The sequence below is a fragment of the Schistocerca americana genome, chromosome 6, assembly GCF_021461395.2.
Source record: "Schistocerca americana isolate TAMUIC-IGC-003095 chromosome 6, iqSchAmer2.1, whole genome shotgun sequence".
In the NCBI taxonomy this organism is placed as follows: domain Eukaryota; kingdom Metazoa; phylum Arthropoda; class Insecta; order Orthoptera; family Acrididae; genus Schistocerca; species Schistocerca americana.
Genome location: NC_060124.1, coordinates 506,267,768 through 506,289,122, shown reverse-complemented (window position 1 = coordinate 506,289,122; position 21,355 = coordinate 506,267,768). Strand labels below are relative to the sequence as shown.

General features: G+C 40.3%; 1 protein-coding gene across 1 annotated transcript in view; it reads left to right on the top strand.

Moving 5' to 3' along the window:
• The window catches only part of LOC124619836 (dachshund homolog 1), a 983,755-nt gene extending 974,431 nt beyond the window's left edge, over positions 1–9,324 (top strand). Inside the window, exons 12-13 of the mRNA XM_047146444.1 lie at positions 829–948; positions 7,261–9,324. Of these exons, the coding sequence (XP_047002400.1) occupies positions 829–948; positions 7,261–7,313 (173 nt within the window). The 3' untranslated portion in view covers positions 7,314–9,324. The remainder of the gene's footprint in view (positions 1–828; positions 949–7,260) is intronic.
• The last annotated feature ends 12,031 nt before the right edge of the window (positions 9,325–21,355 follow it).

Below are 21,355 nucleotides of genomic sequence, written 5' to 3'. Positions count from 1 at the left end.
GTTTTCACAGGCACTCAGCGTGTCGTTTCATTTGACTTGATAGACCTTCCTAATCCCAAATACGTTCTCATAACCTGTGTTTCTAATTTCGTCATTGTGCTTCTTTCTACCTTTATATGTATTTACGCTGAGTATCTTGCATATGTTACTGCTTACAATACCAAAGTGGTTTACTACCGTCACATGAATGAATAAGTCTAGAGGAGGCAATAAATCCAAAATGGTTGATGATGATGCTGCTGTTGCTGATGGAGATAATATTTAGATATTCCTTATCAGTGCTAAGGAATGCCTATATTATTTAACTACTTAAAAATAAACTCCTAGATGATGATAACGAATGATAATTCTTCATCCACTGTTATCACACTTTCGGGCTTTCAAATTCAGAACATAAAGATAAGTGCCTTTATTGGTATTACCTACGAACTAAACATGGAAAAAAAAGTTCTGTTTCCATGTGTCGATATTGGCTTGTGGAAGAGCTTGACGACTTTGATGAAACTGATACGTAATTTTTTAACACACAAATGATCTCACTGCCTATACCTCAAAATTTTCGTGGAGGTAAAACTTAATGCAGGCGATATCACTAGCTGACCTCAATAATCAGGTTTCATGTCTTAATAATATTTAATCTCTAGACATGATAACACTTGATGATATTGAAATGATAATGATAAGAATATAAAAGTCAATGAATGGTACTTTCTACATTCTTTTGTACAAAATGTAACGCTGCTTTCCTGCTGACGGCCGTTGTGCCGAATTTGTTGCACGTTTAAGACGAGGTGAAGATTATAATCTGGGCCTTTGCTCTTGTTTCAGAGTCTTTGGCACAGGAGCTCGAGTTAGAGAGAAAATCGCGCCAACAGCAACAACAGCAGCAACAGCAACAGCAACAGCAGCAGCAACACGCCGAGAGGGACGTCAAGTCGCCCCTGCAAGGTAGGCCGCTCCCCAACTGTGGAACACGGCTAGGCTTCATCCCCTACCGTGAGGGCCCGTTGTTTCCTGACTGTTGGCGACTACTCTCGTTGGAATGAGCATACGTCGCTGTTATTACTTGATCACAGGCGAATATCTGTCTTCTTATGAATGAATCGTTAGGCATTTGATAAACCTACAACATGAGCGAACAACACCGCAGTGGTCGCGATCTTAGATGGGAGAAAGAGCTCATGACTTGCTGTTTACCCTCAAAGCTGTTCTGAGCTTTCTTCTTGCTCACTTTCCCCATGTCGTAAAGCGTGTCTGTTCTATGGCTAGCGCTCTTTCTCGATAAATGGTTTCTCTTCAGTTTAGCCTATCAAGGGAGCATGTGCCCCAGTTGTCTGTGATGATTCTAAATTGATTCAAGTTATTTTAGATGCTATTAACTTCTTCTTTTGCTCTCCAGCTTGGCGCCGGGCACCTACTTGGAGAACGAAACATGTTTTGGGATGCGACGGTCGGGCATACACAGCCACATTCCAAACACACTGGAGTGGATGTAGCTCTAATATACCCTCTATTTCTGTACTAACACAACGCCGGTTGTCCGTTAATCCTGCAACGTAATTTTCAGAATGAGGCTTCCTTGCAGATTGAAGCTGTGTGACAGACCAGTGTTTGAACTCGGAACCTTGCCTGGTGCTGGCAGAAGCAAAGCTGTGAGGTGCAGTTGGTAGACGTGCCTGGATAGTTCAGTCAGTACGAACACTGTTCACGAAAGGCGAAGGTTCCGACTTCGAGACCGGGTCCGGAACTCAGTGTTAATCTTCTCGGAAGTTTCATATCATTATACACTCCGTTGTAGAGTTGAAGATCGATTCTGGAAGTTTTCAGTACATCACAGAGGCATTTACGACGATAATGTTGAAAAAATTTATGTTTAGTGCTTGTAAATACTGCAGACTGACATTAGTAAATGAGATTTGTATTTACAACATATTTATAGACTGTATATTTCAAGATCGTGTCCATAACTTTACGAGAATTTTATTTTTACACCAGTTTTCGAAACAATATTGGTTTTGGAAATAGAAGTTTTACATTTACACGTTGTTTCTATTTTATTTATTTATACAGACTGGGCAAAATTAAACGAACCCAGAAAATTTTTGATGCACCTTAAGATAGCCAACCCACCTTACATCATTCTTACCTGATGCGGATTATGTAAGTTGGGTTTCCTATCTTTAGGTGCATTCAGTATCTTCCGGCCAATTTTATTTTGTCACTGTGTATTGAAATTTGTTTGCAACTTTCACGTGAATGAGCGTTCGAGAATGGGGCTGGGATCTGAAAAAACTAATCAAGAAAAAATAAAATATAAATTAATGTAGCAAATAAGTGTAGATATTGTACTTCTGTCCTAAAAGCTAATATAAATTGTAGACTGTCAGGATCGTTAAATACTATGACAGCCACGTCTCCAGCAGCCAAACGTAAAAGGTTTCCGCAAATAGACGATTATTGTTTGACAGTACTTGAGTCTCGCCTACCGTATTACCGGCTGATATTGATGTCTCGGAAATTTTCGCAAAGGTGCTAGTATCTCTTTGAGTGGCATCGATAGGTCGTTGACTGTGTAGCAGGAGGAGGCAACATACGCACCACTGTGATGTCGGTGGTGGTTGACATACCGTATCGTCAATTACGATGAGGGTTCGAGCGTCTACTGGCCATCGCTGACTTGGCCACAGTTCTAAATGGAGGAGACCTGTATGTCCGACATTGCAACAAGGAAAGTCTCTGTCCTGCCGCTCAGGACAGTGTCAATTCCGGGCGGTTCTAAGCGGTTCAGTTTGGAACCGCGTGACCGCTACGGTCGCAGGTTCGAATCCTGCCTCGGGCATGGATGTGTGTGATGTCCTTAGGTTAGTTAGGTTTAAGTAGTTCTACGTTCTAGCGGACTGATGACCTCAGAAGTTAAGTCCCATAGTGCTCGGAGCCATTTGAACCATTTGAACCAATGTCAATTTCCCTAGAGAGCTTCTTCTGTAATTTGATGCGGACTACGTATCGCTACCAACATAGTAAAAGAAGCCGAGTATCGTGAGTTTTTGTTTACCTGCGGCGGGTACCGAAAAATCGTTCTCACTGTTGGTGCTCGATGCGGCTAATCTCCGCTCGGATGTCACGGTAGCTTACCCGTCTTGTCCAAGGATGCGACCTCAACTTTCGGCAGGGAACGAGAGGGGAAAGAAAAAAAATGAAACAGTTTTGTAGTCGGCGATGTGTGTGTGTGTGTGTGTGTGTGTGTGTGTGGAGGGAAGGCAGCCGGCGTCTTACAAGAAGCGCGGTCCCCGACATAATGACTTGGTGCTTTAGTTTAATTACGGCGCGCCAGAAGAAGCGGCCGCCGCCTTAGCAACAGCGCGCGCCCCGCCGCCGTCCCCCGTCCCCTGCTTGTCGCTATTTTTTCCCGGCGCGCCGCCACTGGTGGCGCTTTGTTGCGAGCGAAGGATGATCTTTCATCAATCATTGTTCCTGGGCCGGCCGGCTCGGCGCGATATTCGCCGCCGCCGCTCGCTCTGAACCTCCACCCCAACCCCCGCCCACCCCTCGCTACCTTACTATCAATCACGGCGCCACGCCGACTCGGCGTAGACGAGACGGGACTAGAGGAGTCACGCTGCAGACGTGACGTCTTCCCCGCTACGTCCTTGTACTGTCGTGTATCTTTTGCCCTCAAACTGTGCAGCCTGCCTGGAAGACAGTGGGCGCAGAGCTGTACCATGCTGGAGGATGCCCTCAGTTGTTTAGCCTAACGGACCACAGTGGGTTTATGCATCCCGTAGGATGCATAAATGGAAGTTCTTTTGCCTTTTTTTTGGTCCTTTTTGGGGTTATCAGCCTCTCTCATGCCAACCTTTTAATCTCAGAGAAGCACTTACACCCAGCCTGCTCAGTTATTACGAGGGTCATTCAATAAGTAACGCCCCACATTTTTTTCTCAGAACATGTTTATTGTTAAGAGTCAGAATTTGGTGACAATATACATCAACATCTGAATGGTGGGTTCCTTATGGTTCTCAAGTTGTGCAGCGACCGTAAACCATAAAATTACCAAATAAGCAGCAACCAGTCGCAAGATCATGTTTTCCTTTATTTACTTTTGCAAATCGATTTCAACTGATTAACAGACGTCTGTTTAAGACAGTGTTATTACTGAGGGAACATACACCGATGATGGCTGTTAATCAGTTGAAATCGATTTGCAAAAGTAAATAAGTAAATAAAGGAAAACATGATCTTGCGACTGGTAGCTGCTTATTTTGTAATTTTATACATCAACATGTCTTGTCCATGTCCTGTTTTTCTACGTAGTTATCATCACGTTCTATGGCCGTACGCCAACGATGTGTTAGAGCATGTATTTCCTGCTGGGAAAAGCTCTTGCCCTGTAGGCATAGCCATGTTTTCACTATATGACTGGCGCTCTCGTCATCTTCAAAGTGTGTTCCCCGCAGTGAATCTCTCCACCGGTCTCAAACCGCTCCAACAATTCAGATGAAATGGCCTTTCTTTGAATCTTGTGGTCCGCCGTGAGCATTCGTGGAACCCATCGTGAGCACGCCTTTAAATATTCGAGAGTGTCGACCATTGTAGACGCACTTACAATGCTGTAGAGCCAATCGTTGAGTTTTGATGCGCCGGTCGGCACGAATAATAGCATCAGCACGATTCAGCATGTCTGGGGCAGTGGCTGCGACACGACGTCCCGAGTCTGGCTGGTCGTGGAGCTCTACATTTCCTGAGTCTGTAACTTTCTTTACCCATCGCTCAACTGTACTCCTGTCAACTGCAGCTTCGCCATACTCTGCACACAAACGTTTATGGATGTTTACCACGGTTTCTTTTTCTGCACACAAGAAGTCAATAAGAGCACGCTGCTTGTAACGTGAGTCATATGTAGACGCCATTTTGACGCTGTACTACGGCTCTGCCATCTGCCAGATTGGTTCGAAACTTCACCGGCAGCCGGTCGTTGTGGCCGAGCGGTTCTAGGCGCTTCAGTCTGGAACCGCGCGGCCTCTACGGTCGCAGGTTCGAATCCTGCCTCGGGCATGGATGTGTGTGATATCCTTAGGTTAGTTAGGTTTAAGTAGTTCTAAGTTCTAGGGGACTGATGACCTCAGATGTTAAGTCCCATAGTGCGCAGAGCCATTTGAACAATATGAACTTCACCTGCGCATAGAACAAACATCAAATGTGAAGCACCAACAAGGACATTTGTCTATGAATATTAATGGTTTTAAAAAATGTGGTGCATTACTTATCGAACGGCCATCGTACTTAATAAAATGAAACCTCAGCAGCCGTCGTTTTAATATCATTTTATTGTATTGAAAGAAGTTTCGGCGACTCATTGTATCAATGTCAGGCCTTAAATGACGCTGAGGGTTTGAACTTCAACCGTATACGCGATCCTATCAGTGGTCAATATCTATGAAGTGGCTTCCGTAGGAAACTATACAAGCGATGTTGTGTCTACACTGCAAAGTATTCTGTAAAGTATTCTACGGAAGCCACTTCATAGAGGTTGGCCACTTATGGAATCGTGTATACGTTGTAGTTAGTCTCTGAGCGTCACTTAAGGCCTGGTGTAATCAGTCACTGAAACTGGTGGCCATACAATAAAATAACTTCAAAACGACTGCTGTAGGTGTTTCATCTTATTACTTAAGTGAACTACCGAAGTCTCGCAGACCGTCAGTCGCAACGACGGACATAGCAAAAGAAATCCTCAATTATCTGTTGGATACATTCCAGTTTCTGTCTTCCCCTATAGTTTGTGACCTCTGCATCCCTCTATCTAGTATCACGGAACTTATTCCATGATGTCTTAACATATGACCATCATCTTGTCCCCTCTTATTGTTATTGTTCTTCATAATTACTATTCCTCGTCGATTATGCGGAGAACCTCTCTATTTATTATCAGGTCGCCAACTTTTCATCATCCTTATGCAGCATCTCATCTCAAACGGTTCGAATCTCTCCTTTTCCAGTTTTCCATTTTCTATGATTTACTTCGATACAGCACTGTGCTCGAGACACACATTTTCAGAAATTTCTTTCTCAAATTAAGGGCAATGTTTGATCTTAGCAGGCTTTTTTATACGAAGCAACAAACGCCACTCAGGCTATAGAAAGTTTATTGAATCCACGATCGGTTTCACATCAGTTTAGGCACGTCCTCAGGTGATATAACTATGTCTACAACATTACAAAAATTATAACGCTTTCCTTCAATTTTTGTTAGTGTAGTAGTATACTTCACTGAAAAGTTCCATAAAATGCTCCTCATCTTATCCGTTAGTTGAACAGTGTATCCGTATAGCTCATCTGTTACTTTCGCCTAGTTTTATGTTCTATTTATCACTAGTTGATTTGTCGGCATAGCCTAGTAATTTATGTATCCCAATTTCGTATCACACAAAAAAGTAATCAAATGCATCTTTAGTGCAAAATAGAGTGAATTTCATTTTCACGTTAATTTCACGGTATACAAACTACTTGGTAAAATCGCTCAAAATTCTTTGTAATATTACTACGACAAAAAACTTTCTTATAAAAAATATCTTATATTTAGAACCTGCAACCAGCCGCAGATTATCTGCAATCTGTATTTAAAGATACACCATCACTTATTTCAGACCTGAAAGAAATTCATAATGAATAGAGCAGTATTGTATTTTGAACCCCTAAACGGAAAGAGAACGAATAATTGTGTAATAGTCGCCTGAAAAAGGGATTTTCAGGTCTGAAACAAATCACTGTGGGTGTGCACAAAAAATTCTGAAAAGTTATAAGTGGCTACTCTTTTCAATTTACAGTTCTTGTACAGACACTTGTGTTTGACAGCCGTGTTCATTATTTGGCGTTCTCGCTTCCCACGCCCGGGTTCCCGGGTTCGATTCCCGGCGGGGTCAGGGATTTTCTCTGCCTCGTGATGGCTGGGTGTTGTGTGCTATCCTTAGGTTAGTTAGGTTTAAGTAGTTCTAAGTTATAGGGGACTGATGACCATAGATGTTAAGTCCCATAGTGCTCAGAGCCATTTGAACCATTTCATTATTTGGCAAACATGTGCTTACCAGCAATGATTCATAATTAAGGAAGACTAAATTAGTAAAACATTTTAATTTAATTGCTTCCCATTCAATAGTGAGCTTGTATTTTATTATACTATGTTCAAAACCGTTTTTAGCGAAATAGAAAAAACTCATTCAATGACGTTTAGAGTGATGGAAGTTTTCTCTTCTGTTTCAGAATCACGTGCTGGATACTACAAGAATTCAGTTCTGTTCACGAGCGCAACCTAGTTCGGCCAGTGGGGGCAGTAACGTACCATCCACCAGCTGGACGCCGGTTACGTCTTACGATGATTGTGTTGCCTTTGATTTTTGCGACAGTGTTAATGCAACTTAACGCTACATAGTGATTTTGCGAAAACAGAAGAGGGAAGTTAGTAGATCTCACAGTTTTAACGTAGGTACGAGTTTAGTGGTAAGCACTGCCTCAGTACGGGAAGAAAGACATCTTGTTTTTAAGTCTGAGAAGAAACGGAAGCATAGAACTCTGTAACTACAGTGTGAAATCGTACGCCACCGCAAGTGCCGACCAACAAATTGGACACACAGTGGCTTAGCGTATGGTGTTATATGGACTGTGGGTTAGCTGAAAGCGTTTCCAGTTGATATGATTTGGTTCCACAGGCGACTTACTATTCAGTTCGATGAAACGCAGAGACAACCAAACAGTGAAACATGTATTTATCAGATTAACATTTATTTATTTATTTCACGATGTGTTTTCCACCGACGGATACGACGAGATGTCTTGATACGTACATTAAAGGGCCCCTGTGAAGGTTGCAATTGCTTGCTGCTAATTGTAACACTTGTACTGGGGCCGGGAAAGGCATGCGGACTTAAGAAATAGCGTTGCCGAGTGGTTGTAAACAGAAAAAATTTTTACGTGACTGTTATTATTATGAAATACTTAAGTTATAAAGAAGGCTGTTACATGCATTGTCGGTAAAACTCTCGTTTTACTTACACAGCAAAGGCTGGTTAGAAGTAATAAAATGCATTGAAATGTTTAACATGTTTTCAAGCTTTTCCTACTTAACGGGCGTTGATTGATTGTGCTTAAGTTTTGGAGATGAACTATTGCGTCCGATTTCTAAGAACTAGTAGCAGATGGAGACCACATATCGTAGAAGCTCTTGAAACTGGTTCTAGATTTTCGGGAAGGTGATGTGTAATGAATATATCTACGAGACAGAACTAATACAACTGACTGTATGAATATAATAACATACTTATTAATTATAACTTATTATACATCTTTTAAACACTGTGTGAGTGGAAAGACGACTTGTGAAGGTGACTTTCTGTATGACAGTGCAAATTAAATTAGATAGCTTACCTGGATTGTGAAAGTTGAAGTAGTTACTGTTCAAATGCAAGAGCGAAATAAACTGCAAATTAAAGCATTCTGCAGTTAATAAGAGGGATATCTGACATCCTTCAACTGCATACTTGATGTGTACAAAAAAATTAAAATGTGTGAATGGGATGATAAATTTCGTTCAGAAAAGATTTTATGTAGCTATTTATGATTGAGTGAAAAGAGGCATATTGAAATGATTGTGAACTTGATTTTAATGTAATACACACGAATCATCTTGTAGTAAATAATTACAATATTATCTATATTACAAATATATATAAACAAAGTAATAGGCTTCGTAATTCCTTGTAAATGGTTGTTATTACATGCATTTAAATGAGTAAAAGGAACAAATTCTCTTTGTACATGGTAGTATTTCATAAAACAAAACTGGCTTCTTATTTCTAAAACCCATTCTTCAGATATCTGCCGTAGTAATGTAAAACATTATCCTCTGTATATTGTCAGTGTTGCACAATAACAGTCTAGTATTAAATAGAGGAACTGTAATTAATTGTATGGGATTTTGAGCATGCTGTTATAATTTTCCATAGTTTCATCTACTGCATGTCTAAGGTTTAACACCCAACATTAACTTATGGTACACAGTATAAGAAAACTATCAGTCAAAACAAATAATAATCCGAAAGCGCGAAAGTAATAACTTTCCAGTAAGGACTGCGTATTGTTGTACCATTTGTAATGTCTGTTTACACATAGATTTTTCTACAAGCTTTTGAAAATAATTTTAGAACTTCCTTTATTTAGCTCATTATGCTGAGTACTGGTACTTTAATGTTTATTCTTTATGATTTTTATAATTTCTCTCAAATTAGGCAAATTTAGTTCTGATTCTAAAACCATATAAGTATATAATACAAATATGAACATTACATTTCATATGCTTTCGATTGTGGAGGTGTTGTCCTATATAACAGAGCGATTTTGCATGCATATGCACCGAAATAAAGTCATTGTTTTATATCAAACCTTAAATTTAATGATATTGTAAAATGATGGTGATAACTAATAAACCCCTGCAATGTATTGGTGTCTGCATGTGGCATCTCTAGATTACAGTTGCTTCTTGTTCCCTATTTGCAAATAAAAGAATTTGTTATGTGTTAAATTGTAACTTTTTGTTGTATATCAGTACAACCCACTAGCAACTTCTTTCACAAAATAAAATGACTCTGCAACAACTATAATTTTCAACACCAGTATACGGTTCTGTAGACAATCACATTCATATCTGATTGCTCCACTGAAATCTTGAAGGAGAAACTGCAGGAACAGTTTTACATAGCCTATTCCTTTCAAATACATCATTTTTAGTTTCATAAATGTAATATTTAAAGTGTCTAAAATTGACATGTTTGTGTTGTTTTGTACCGAAGTGTTTCAGTTAAACTTTGTGTAAGCGTATGTTAAGTGTCAGAAAAAAAATAACAAACTGCTACTGTACTTAAGTGATTTAACTATATTCGGTTTCAAAATAATTTGTGTTCTGAAATAATAAACACTTTATTACTGAAATGAGATTGATTGCCATATATGCATGTATTCAATCCATATCTTATTCCCTTGAAAAATAACTGTGTCAGAAACAAATGGTAATTGGGAATTTCTTTGTAGAGAAAAATTGCAGAACTGATATATTTTAAGTTATTTGAAAATGTCAAGTAAATTATTCATAAAACAGAATTTTGGTAGAAAATGATCTCTGATAGCAGTATAATTGAAAAAACTGTAAATAATCTAACTGATGAAACCATCGTGAGACTAGGGTTAGCTTGTACTACTCGTTATGCTGGGAATCATTTCAACTATGAAACAAGACATACCTTAGATGTCGACGTTTGTGTCAACAAATTTGTCTTTTCATTTTGTTTTCAACGATCTGTGAAGAAAAGTGTCTCACTTATTCTACATCTGTTTTGTTATACAACATCATGACTTTTTCCTTTTATCATAGTTTTCTGGTGATGCTTTTTTTTGCAGTGAATTTATCAATGCATTGTAGTTGAGCTATTTTACGATGTTTCCAATGGTGGTTATAAAGAGATGACAGACATCTTAGCACTGTGATTAATAAATAGTAAAGCATTAAAAAGGGCACTCTTCCCCACAGATGACTTCTGAATCATAAGAACTTTAAAAGATTTTAGCCAGTCAACTAGTGATATTGATGGCTTATTTGCTTCAATTACAGTTATATACTTTAGATTAGTAATACACACTGCCAGACCAGAAGTTTGGGATGCACTTTGACAAAATCATACGTACAAAAAAAACTTTGTATGGAAGAGGGAACACTTACTCAATAGTGATAACGATGAAGACCTCCTGATGCTGAATACATCAACAACAGTTGTTTGTACTGAGCCTCTAGTAATCTGTATCATTTCCCTATGAGGAAATCAGAAAGATTGTCTTGCAAAATATGGTATACTTTGTTTTCTTCCAACATACATAAAACTAATTATACCAATACCACTTTAAGCTGCAGAAAATAATCAGGCAGAAACCAATACGAAAATTTAAAAGAAATGTAAATTTCAGCTTTCGATAATTCAGTATACACTGCCTTACAAAAAAATGGAGTGCTCAAAAGGGGAGAAGAAACTTGAATGAAACTTCATGAATTTAGAGAGTGTGTAATATTATTTAAGTGATTAGGAATTCAAGTCAAATGTATGAAGAACTTGGCTGTATTGTAACACTTACAAGTGTGCCATTGTAACCCCCTCTGGCCTTGATGGGTGCACAGATTTTGTTGGGAAGCGTTTCATAAATTCATTATCTGCTCTCCTGGGCCAAGGTGATTTACAAACTGTTGTAGCTGGTCCTTGATATTGGTTTTGGGACACAGTTGACATCTGAGCAGAATCGACACGTTATGTCGCGCATGTAGCTGAGGATCTTCTGGACCTCAGGAATATCTCAACATCACGCAGACAATTCATAGAGATACTTGTCTTGTGTGGACGAGCATTATCCTGTTGAAAAATTTCACCAGGACGCTGTATCATGAGAGTAAACACATAAAGACCCATGATGCACTTGTTGTATTATTGTGCCATCAGAGTTCCTTTTATCACTACCAGCCGTTATCTAAGTCATACCTGATGGTTCCTCACACCTTAACAGCTGAAGTAGTAACACTTGTGCCTCTCCAAAGCACTGGAAGAAAGTAATTCCAGGGGCCCCCATATTAGCTGACGGTGGTTATACGGGGTATGGAGAAACGTCATTCATCACTAAACACATTGCGATGCCAGTCATCGGCAGTCAGGACACCGCTGTAAGCGCAGGCATTTGTGTTGTGTTAATGGCAGCCTACGCATGGAACGGGTGTTCTACTACGGTTAGTCTATGACCATCAGTGCGGAATGACAATGGATGTTGCAGGGTGTCCATTACTTGTTCTCTGATGATAGGCGCATTTGTGAAAAGGTTACGATGTGCTGGGGTGCACAAAACGGCGATCCTCCCTCGTGGTGTTCGGATAACGCGTGTGCCTCCTCTCATTTTCTAGTGCAGTCCAATATGGGGCCACTGTCATATCCGAATGCCCCACATAATCTGAATACTGCACAAGTCGACCAGCCGGCCAAATGTAAACATTCAAAGAGTCCCGTTTGGAAGTCTGTCAGGTGTTGACAAAGATGCCTCAGCTGAGTACGTGGCAACTCTGTGTCCTTCACGGTAATCACTACATATCTGACTCTGTTCACGCCCTTTGTACATCCTACCAGGTCTGGTAACAAAACTCTGCACGAACAACACTAATGCACCCTGGTCGTCATCCTACCTGCCACAGAGAATTGCACCTCTAAATCATTTACACACCCACTGATGGTGTGTGCGTACACGAAATTGCACTGACATTCGACTGTGTCTTCTAGGTAGTTCACTGTCTCTGACAGGCAGTGTATATCATCTCTGCAAATGGTAAATGAATTTCAATTTAGCTCGTCAGAGCGAAGCCGGAAATCAACACTCAAAACTGGAGGAAAACATTTGTGATTTTATTAAAGTCACAATAGGAGGTACAGTAACCGCGTGAATGTCATTAGAATTAGTAACTGTGCAACCCATTTCCGTAGATCACCTCGATTAAATTTAAGACAAAAGCGTTTACGATTTACCTTTATTCTGAGTTTCAAATAAGATTTTTCGCCTCTTCATATTACAGCAGGGGTTTTAATTGTAGCTTTTAACGTATAACCTTATTCAAAATATTTATCACTTAACACTAAATACTGCAACGTAGCTGGTACTAGCGCTGACATTTTTTCGACGATATTTATTTGTTAGGAATCAGTTACTTCATAAATCCTTTTTACGTACACCGATAATTGGGCACAGTTGTAGGACTCAAAGTCGTTAAAGCTATTTTTACAAGCATTCATAAAACATTCTATTTTAAATCATGCAAGACCCCATCGTAGACCACATATTTTCGAGGTTCGTTAGTCTGCTTAGTTACTAACGATAGTAATTTACTCATCATCTTGGAGTTGGTTATTACGTTCAAAGACACTATGAATACATAATCACAGATACAAATTTTGCACTCAGTTCACGCGGAAACAAACCTGCGTTATTAAGATACACTTCAAACGCCAATGTCTCCAAGGATAACTTTGGACTCTTCGCGCTTCACTTTCGACTGCATGCCACAACGACAAGCTTTAACTTTAGATTATTTACACTATTAAAGACCGCCTTTCCTGTAAAATAGTTTGCGACTCTTTAAATTTACCGATCAAGACTTCGCTAATTGCTGCAATTTTTTTTTATGTCACTTACCGTAAAGTTAGAACAGCATAGGTACAGTCGTGACTGTAATATTCAATGTTTGTATCCACATTGGTCGTGAGCACACAGTGTACATTCTACGCAAACCTTAGAGAGAATAGAATGGAAAATACAAATTCAACAAACATTATGAAAACAGTGTGATGTGGACGAATTTTCGACGCGCTTTGCAGGATGACATTACGTACAAATTATAGGATTCAAAGAATTTATGAATAACCCCAAAGCACAGAAAAGAAAAGAAACGAAAAGCAGACACAAACTCAAATAAAGTACATATTATTCTCATACATAAAAAACTTACGTAGAAACACTGACGTTTCTTCGTCTTTTGACATCTTCACACCACTGACAAGAAAATCGAACGCTTTTCGATTTATTTCTCAACAGATCCTGACAATGTGCAAGAGGACGAGATGGTAAGTGAGGTAAGTCATTCATCAGCCCCAGTTATTTATTTGACAAGACTCTCGCCTCCCTCCTATGCGTAGGCTATATCACTTTGCGAGGATGTCTGTAATTTAACATGAAATTGAAACAGCAAAATTTAGAATCCGACAATTACTTTAAGCCTTGTGTAAATTGTAAACAAAAGATTTATTTGGCTACAAAATGAGATTCCAAGGAACGCAGAATTTGATTTTGCCTTTCGGTAGCTCAAATCCAGTTTAATATGTTCATTGTAATGATGTGGACACCGTCTTGAAAGCACGATGGACGTCAACTGGCTCGTGTCACAGAAATTAGCTCTCAAAAAATTTTAAAGTGCTGAAACAAAACGCAGAAAGGAGAAAAAGTACATGAAACAAACGATGACAAAACTCTTATGATTTTTCTGTTTTATCACTTACACACTTTCATATACTATAGATGACACAAATGGTTTAAAATTGTGAATTTTTTTCCCAAACGATCTGTTTTCGCCATGAGTAGTCTGCATCTACAACGTGTCCATAATTAAAGTTCCAGTATCAACACCACTACTCAGAATGACGTCAGATTTAAACAGAGTGTTACTAACGCAGGGGGAAACGCCACGAAGGAAAAACATAACGAAAAGTTTATTTATAGATGGTGCTGTAAGCATCTTAACGTGGATGGGGTCGGCTATAAATGACAGATGAATCCCGACACGAAGGCTACGGCTTTAGCTAAACATTACACAATGTGTAATGTTCAATAGTCACTAATGCACAAGTTTGGGAGTCAACAGCTCTGGCACTGTTAGTTGCGTAAGAACGGTCACCACGGCAATGACGTACCACATCGGATGGGAGAAATCGGTTTTTAATTGTTCTGTGACCAGAAACAGTACAAAAAGCAAAATGACATCGGTTTCTAATTGTCGTAACATCGGCGTAGCGAGCGGGATGGTGCAGTCGTTAGCACACTGGACCCGCATTCGGGAGGACGACGTTTCAGATCCTCGTCGGGCCAATCAGATTTAGGTTTTCCGTGATTTCCCTAAATCGCTAAAGGCAAATGTCGGGACGATTCCTTGAAAAGGGTACTACCGACTACCTTTCGCATCCTTCCGTAATCCGAGCTTCCGGCCTGTCTCTAATGACCAGGCTGTCGAGGACTGTTAAACTCTAATCTCCACCTCCCCCTCCTCGACATTGACACAAGATACGTTCAATATGCTGTCCAGCGTTTTCTGCCACAAGTTTAAATCGAGAAACAGCATGTTCCACAATAGATCGGAGTGTCTCGGGGTTTAAGTTCAGAATGCGTTGCGCAACACGTGCCATCAATAAAGCTACGTTCGTAATTTGGGAACTGAACACAACCTTCTAAATAAACCCACAGCCAGAGGTCACACGGATTAAGATTAGGTGATCTGAATGGCAAGGCTGTAGGGAAGTGACGCCTGATATTTGTAGTATTTCCGAAATCTCCCTGCGGCAGCCGCTTCACTGGCTGTGCAATGTGCGGAGGAGAGCCATGTTGCATAAAAATGATCATGACCACACATCCATGTTATTGAAGGATTGGAATGACTATGGTGTGCATAAGACTTTCACAGGGTTTACCAGAGACGGTACAGGTAACAGGACCCACAGCACTCACTTCCTCGAAAAAATACATCCTGCGATAATCGATGCCGTCTACCCGCACCACACAGTCACCTTCGCAGAATGAATTGGTACCGATTGATGTGCGTGCGGATTTTCCGTTGCCCATACTCTGCAGTTCTGCGTGTTGATGAGTCCTTGGAGATGGAATGGGCTTCGCCTGTGCACAGAATGTACCGTGGCAATTCATTGTCCACTTCCAAGCAAGTAAGAAATTCCAGAGCGAACGTTTGTCTTGCTGAAAGGTAAGCAGAAAACAACTCGTGAACATGGCTGATTTTGCATGGATAGCAATGCCAGATATTTCGTAGGATTTTATGCAACGTGCTCGCAGGCATATCCAACGTTCGGGAAATTCCCCGTGCACTGCATGTTTGCACAACTACTCGACTCCTCTTGCAATGCTGTGGCCACATGTTTGACACATATCGGATTAACTTTTTTCCTTCTTCTGCCATATTGCACTTCAAAAGAACCTGTCTTTTCGAATTTTTTAGCAGACCAGTGCACATGACTGTCCGGAACTTCGGCAAGGATACTGGCGCACAGTCACCGTTCTTGTAAAAAGAGCTTTACGTGCAACCCGAGATCCTTCGTGGAGACAGTAATCCTTGACGTATCGGGCGCGAACTATGGAACAGACGTGTGCCGCGCGTCCTTTGGTGTGCACATTCTGACGCTTACAGCTCTATCTATTGGTCAACTTTTCATTAAACTTTTTTTTCATCCCGCGTCAGTAACATTTCACCGCATTCTGGACAGTAGTTCTCTTTCTGCAGCGTTCTGAAACTGGAACTTTGTTTATGGACACAATGCACTTGAGACAACACTGTGAGAAAGACTTCAGCAGTATTAATTTAGTACGTAGTCTTAATTTACAAGTTTGTTCTTTTCTGGATGGTGGCTTACTTTTCAGAAATTTAAAGGTATGGTGTGATAGCTGGTACCATTATCGCTTTAACATTTCTGTTTGATTCGGAAACAAAAGAATTTTTCAACAATACTTTGAAAGAATATATCTGAATTTGTGCCAAATTTATATATGTGCCGTCGATAGTGCAGCTAGCAGGACTCCCCACTCCCTCCGACTATTATTCGTATGAGTAATGACGATGTTCATACAAGATCTAATAAGATTTAATTGATTTTTCGAGTAAAAGCCAAATCTGGAGCATAACATTAAAGACAGGGAATCCCTCCTTAATCAGCGAGTACAAAATTTATTGTACGTAATTTTGGAATAACTAAAGAAAAACTTATACAAATTATCTGTTACAGTTATTTACTGATTAGTATTTCATTTTATTTATTTATTGAACCTGATCTGATTATGGCCTTCAGGCCCTCTCGTATATCGGACCATGGTTTCACACATTACAGTGCCTTCTACCTGAGAAGTAACAGTTTTAATATCACAAGTAGTATTAAAATGATTTTAGAGTCAATAGAGAAATTCGGAAATATAGAGACACAAGTCAGTTACGAATCAAATAAATAGGAAGTGCAGGGAAGCTGAGGCGAAATGGCTGCTTGAAAAGTGTGAAAAAAGCGAAAAAGAAATGATTGTCGGAAGGACTGACTCAGCGCGGAAAAATCAAAACAACCTCCAATGAAATTAAAAGCATAGGTGGAAATTCCACCGTTGAAAGCAGAGATGAGGGCGGTTAAGTGGGAAGAGTGCATTGATGGCCTCTATGAGGAGGAAGACTTGTCTGATGTCATACTAGAAGAAGAAATAGGAGTAAGAAAGAACAGATAAGGCATCCAGTACTGCAAGTAGAGTTTAAAATCAAGTAAGGCAGAAGGAATGGATAACATTGCATCAGAATTTCTAAAATCATTGGGGGAAGTGCCAACAAAACGACTATTCAAATCGGTGTGTGGAATGTAAGAGACTGGCGATAAATCATCTGACCTTAGGAAATACATCATCCACAAAATTCCGAATATTGCAAGAGCCGACAAGTTCAAGAATTATAGTACAATCACTTTAACAGCTCATGCATCCATGTTTCTGACAAGAATAATAAACAGAAGAGTGGAAAAGAGAAATAAGGAAGTGTTAGATGACGATCAGTTTGGCTTTAGAGAAGGAGAAGGGAAAGGCACCAGTGAGACAATTCTGATGTTGAGATTGATAATGGAAGGAACACTAAAGAAATATCAATACATTTTCAAACGATTTGTCGACCTCGAAAAAGCGTTCGACAGTGTCAAATTGTTCAAGATGTTAGGAATTCTGAGAAAATTAGGGGTTAGCTATAGAGATAAAGGGTTAACATGCAATATGCACAAGAGCCAAGAGGGAACAGTGAGAATGGAGGACAAAGAAAGAAGTGCTCGAACTGCAAACCATGTGAGCCAGGGATGTAATCTTTCGCCCCTACTGTTGAATTTATACACCGACAAAGTAATGACGGAAATAAAAGAAAGGTTACCGAAAGGTTCAGTATTGGAAGAAGTGCTCGAACTACAAACGAAGTGAGCCAGGGATGTAATCTTTCGCCCCTACTGTTGAATTTATGCACCGACAAAGCAATGACGGAAATAAAAGAAAGGTTACCGAAAGGTTCAGTATTGGAATTAAAATTCAGGGTAAAAGGATATCAATGATGAGATTAACTAACGACATTACTATCCTCAATGAAAGTGAAGAATTATAGGATATGCTGAGTGGAATTAAGAGTGTAATGAGTACAGAATACGGACTGAGAGTAAATCGAAGAAAGACGAAAGTAATGAGAAGTAGCAGAAATGGGAATAGCGAGAAACTTAACATCAGGAATGGTTGTCGCGGAGCAGGTAAGGTTAAGGAATTCTGCTACCTAGGCAACGAAATAACCCAACATGGGCAGAACAAGGATGACATTAAAAGCAGACTAGCACTGGCAAAAAGGGCATTCGTGGCAAAGAGACACAGGCCATAATTTGAGGAAGAAATATCTGATAATATACGTTTTCAGCACAGCATTGGATGGTAGTGGAACATGGACTGCTGGAAAACGTGAAAAGAAGAGGAGCGAAGTATTTGAGGTGTGATGCCATAGAAGTATGTTGCAAATTAGGTGGTTAGATGAAACCTCTGCCAGGCACTTGATTGTGGTTTGCAGAACATCCATGTAAATGTAGATTGATAAGGTAAGGAATGGGGACGTTCTCCGGAGAATCGTCGAGGAAAGGAATATGTGGAAAACACTGACAGGAAGAAGGGACTGGATGGTAGAACATCTGTTAAGACATCGCAGAATAACTCCCATGGTACTAGAGGGAGCTGCAGAGGGTAAGAGCCGTAGAGGAAGACAGAGATTGGAGAATACATTCCGCAAATATTGAGGATGTAAGCAGCAAGTGCTAGCCTCAGATGAAGAAATTGGCACTGGAATGGAGTACGTGACGGACCGCATCAACTTGTCAGAGCAAAGATAACTAAAAAGAAAACTCAAGAATACTCAAAGAAACTCAAAGAGAGAGAGAGAGAGAGAGAGAGAGAGAGAGAGAGAGAGAATGCGAGTAAATAGCTCTCACTGTTAACTATTAATACTGGGATTACAATGTTTCTGATATAGCAGGCTCTGGGGAGATTATATCAGCTATGAAGACTGGGAAATGAGGACGATCTGGTTGGAAAGAAAAACATACAGGGTAACCGACTGCGTACAGGGACAATGGTAGTCATTACTGTTGCTTCAGTAGTCATTAACTATCTTCTGAAGGTGGAGATGTTATTCAGCTCAGGTGTGCCGCAGGTGAGTGTCGTAGCACCGTTGCTATTCACAATATACATAAATGACCTTGTGGATAACATCGGAAGTTCATTGAGGCATTTTGCGGATGCTGCTGTGGTATATCGAGAGATTGTAACAATGGAAAATTGTACTGAAATGGAGAAGGATCTGCAACGAATTGTCGCATGGTGTAAGGAATGGCAATTGAATCTCAATGTAGACAAGTGTAATGTGCCGCGAATACGTAGACAGAAAGATCCTTTATCATTTAGCTGTAATATAGCAGGTCAGCAACTGGAAGCAGTTAATTCCATAAATTATCTGGAAGTAGGCATTAGGAGTGATTTAAAATGGAATGATCATATAAAGCCGATCGTCGGTAAAGCAGATGCCAGACTAAGATTCATTGGAAGAATCCTAAGGAAATGCAATCCGAAAACAAAGGAAGTAGGTTACAGTACACTTGTTCGCCCACTGCTTGAACATTGCTCAGCAGTGTGGGATCCGTACCAGATAGGGTTGATAGAAGAGATAGAGAAGATCCAACGGAAAGCAGCGCGCTTCGTTACAGGATCATTTAGTAATCGCGAAAGCGCGTTACGGAGATGATAGATAAACTCCAGTGGAAGACTTTGCAGGAGAGACGCTCAGTAGCTCGGTACGGGCTTTTGTTGAAGTTTCGAGAACATACCTTCACCGAGGAGTCAAGCAGTATATTGTTCCCTCCTACGTATATCTCGCAAAGAGACCATGAGGATAAAATCAGAGAGATTAGAGCTCACTCAGAGGCATAGCGACAATCTTTCTTTCCACGAACAATACGAGACTGGAATAGAAGGGAGAACCGATAGAGGTACTCAAAGTACCCTCCACCACATACCGTCAGGTGGCTTGCTTAATATGGATGTAGATGTAGATTTAGATGTAAATATTATGACGGCGGTTATTCGAGAATTGAGTTGCCGCTGCTGAAAGGGACTTAGAGAAAGTAGCTGAACGATGAACTGGGATAGAAAAGATTTTGCTCTAATGGGATCGGCTGTTACTGCCATGCTGTTGAGAAAAGAGCGTTATGGTCGAGGAGGGATACGAGGGACACTGTACGTTGATAAGACAGTATGGAGAGAGAGGGTATGGAAGTCTTGCATTTGTCTGCATGCAGACAGGACAGCTGTACATGTGACTGTGAAATGAAAGTATCGAACTTCACAGATGTAACGAATACAGGCATTCATAACCAGTTCTAGGATGCGTGAGTTTTCCTGAGAAAGGCCATGCAGGGTAACATCTCTGTAATCCGTAATGGGATGTATGTGTTTATACAAGTTTCTTTTCTAGTTCACTAGAAAAGAGCTTATTATATATTTGTAGGAAATGGAGAGAAGCTGATGCCTTCTTAAATTCCGCAGTTACGTGCTTAGTCCATTTTAGATTTTCATCTGTCACTAGTCCTAGGCTCTTTGATAAGTGAGATAAGTTGGTATTTCTCCGATTTAGGGCAAAAGTTGTTAAGGATTCCCGATATTTCTGTCTAGTGAGCCTAGAATGACCAAACATTACTGCTTGGGTTTTGGATGGGTTGAGCTTCAATCCCATATTCGGGGTCTGTTTTGACAGTGCGCACAGATTGGTACAGAGATTCTCGATAGATGCATTGAGGTTTATTGGTTTTGCACATATATACAACTGGAGGTCATTAGGGTACACGTGGTATTTGCTATAGGACGAAACTGATGACATGTCGTTGAGTTACAATGAAAAAGTATAGGATCTAATTCCGAACCCTGAGGGACATCTGATACTGTAGCCTCTGTTGTGACTTTCTGGTGCCAAACACGACGCATTGCCGGTATGACATCAGGAATGAGTGAATCCTAGCTCTGCGCTTAGCGAATAATTTAGGCTACTACGTGTGGCAAATAAAATGTTGAAGTTGACAGTGTCAAAGGCTTTGCTGAAGTGTAAGAACCACATGGTAGTTGACTCTTGCGAATCTGTGGCAAGCTTCAGGTCATCTGCTACCTTTACTAAGGCAGATGTTAGAAAGCTGACTGGTAGTCATCCAGAAGATTGTTTGCACTTATGTGGTGTGTTAGCTGGTAGTGGACCATATATTACAATGCCGTGGACAGTGCACGAAGACTGCAAATACGTGAGTAATCAGAGGATGGTGTGACATCATCATTTATAGATAGTGGCTTAACTAGTCCCTGTTTCCATGCCTCGAGGAAAACACTTGTGCTTACGGAGTGGTTGAAGATAACTGTTGTTGTGGACAGTGATGGT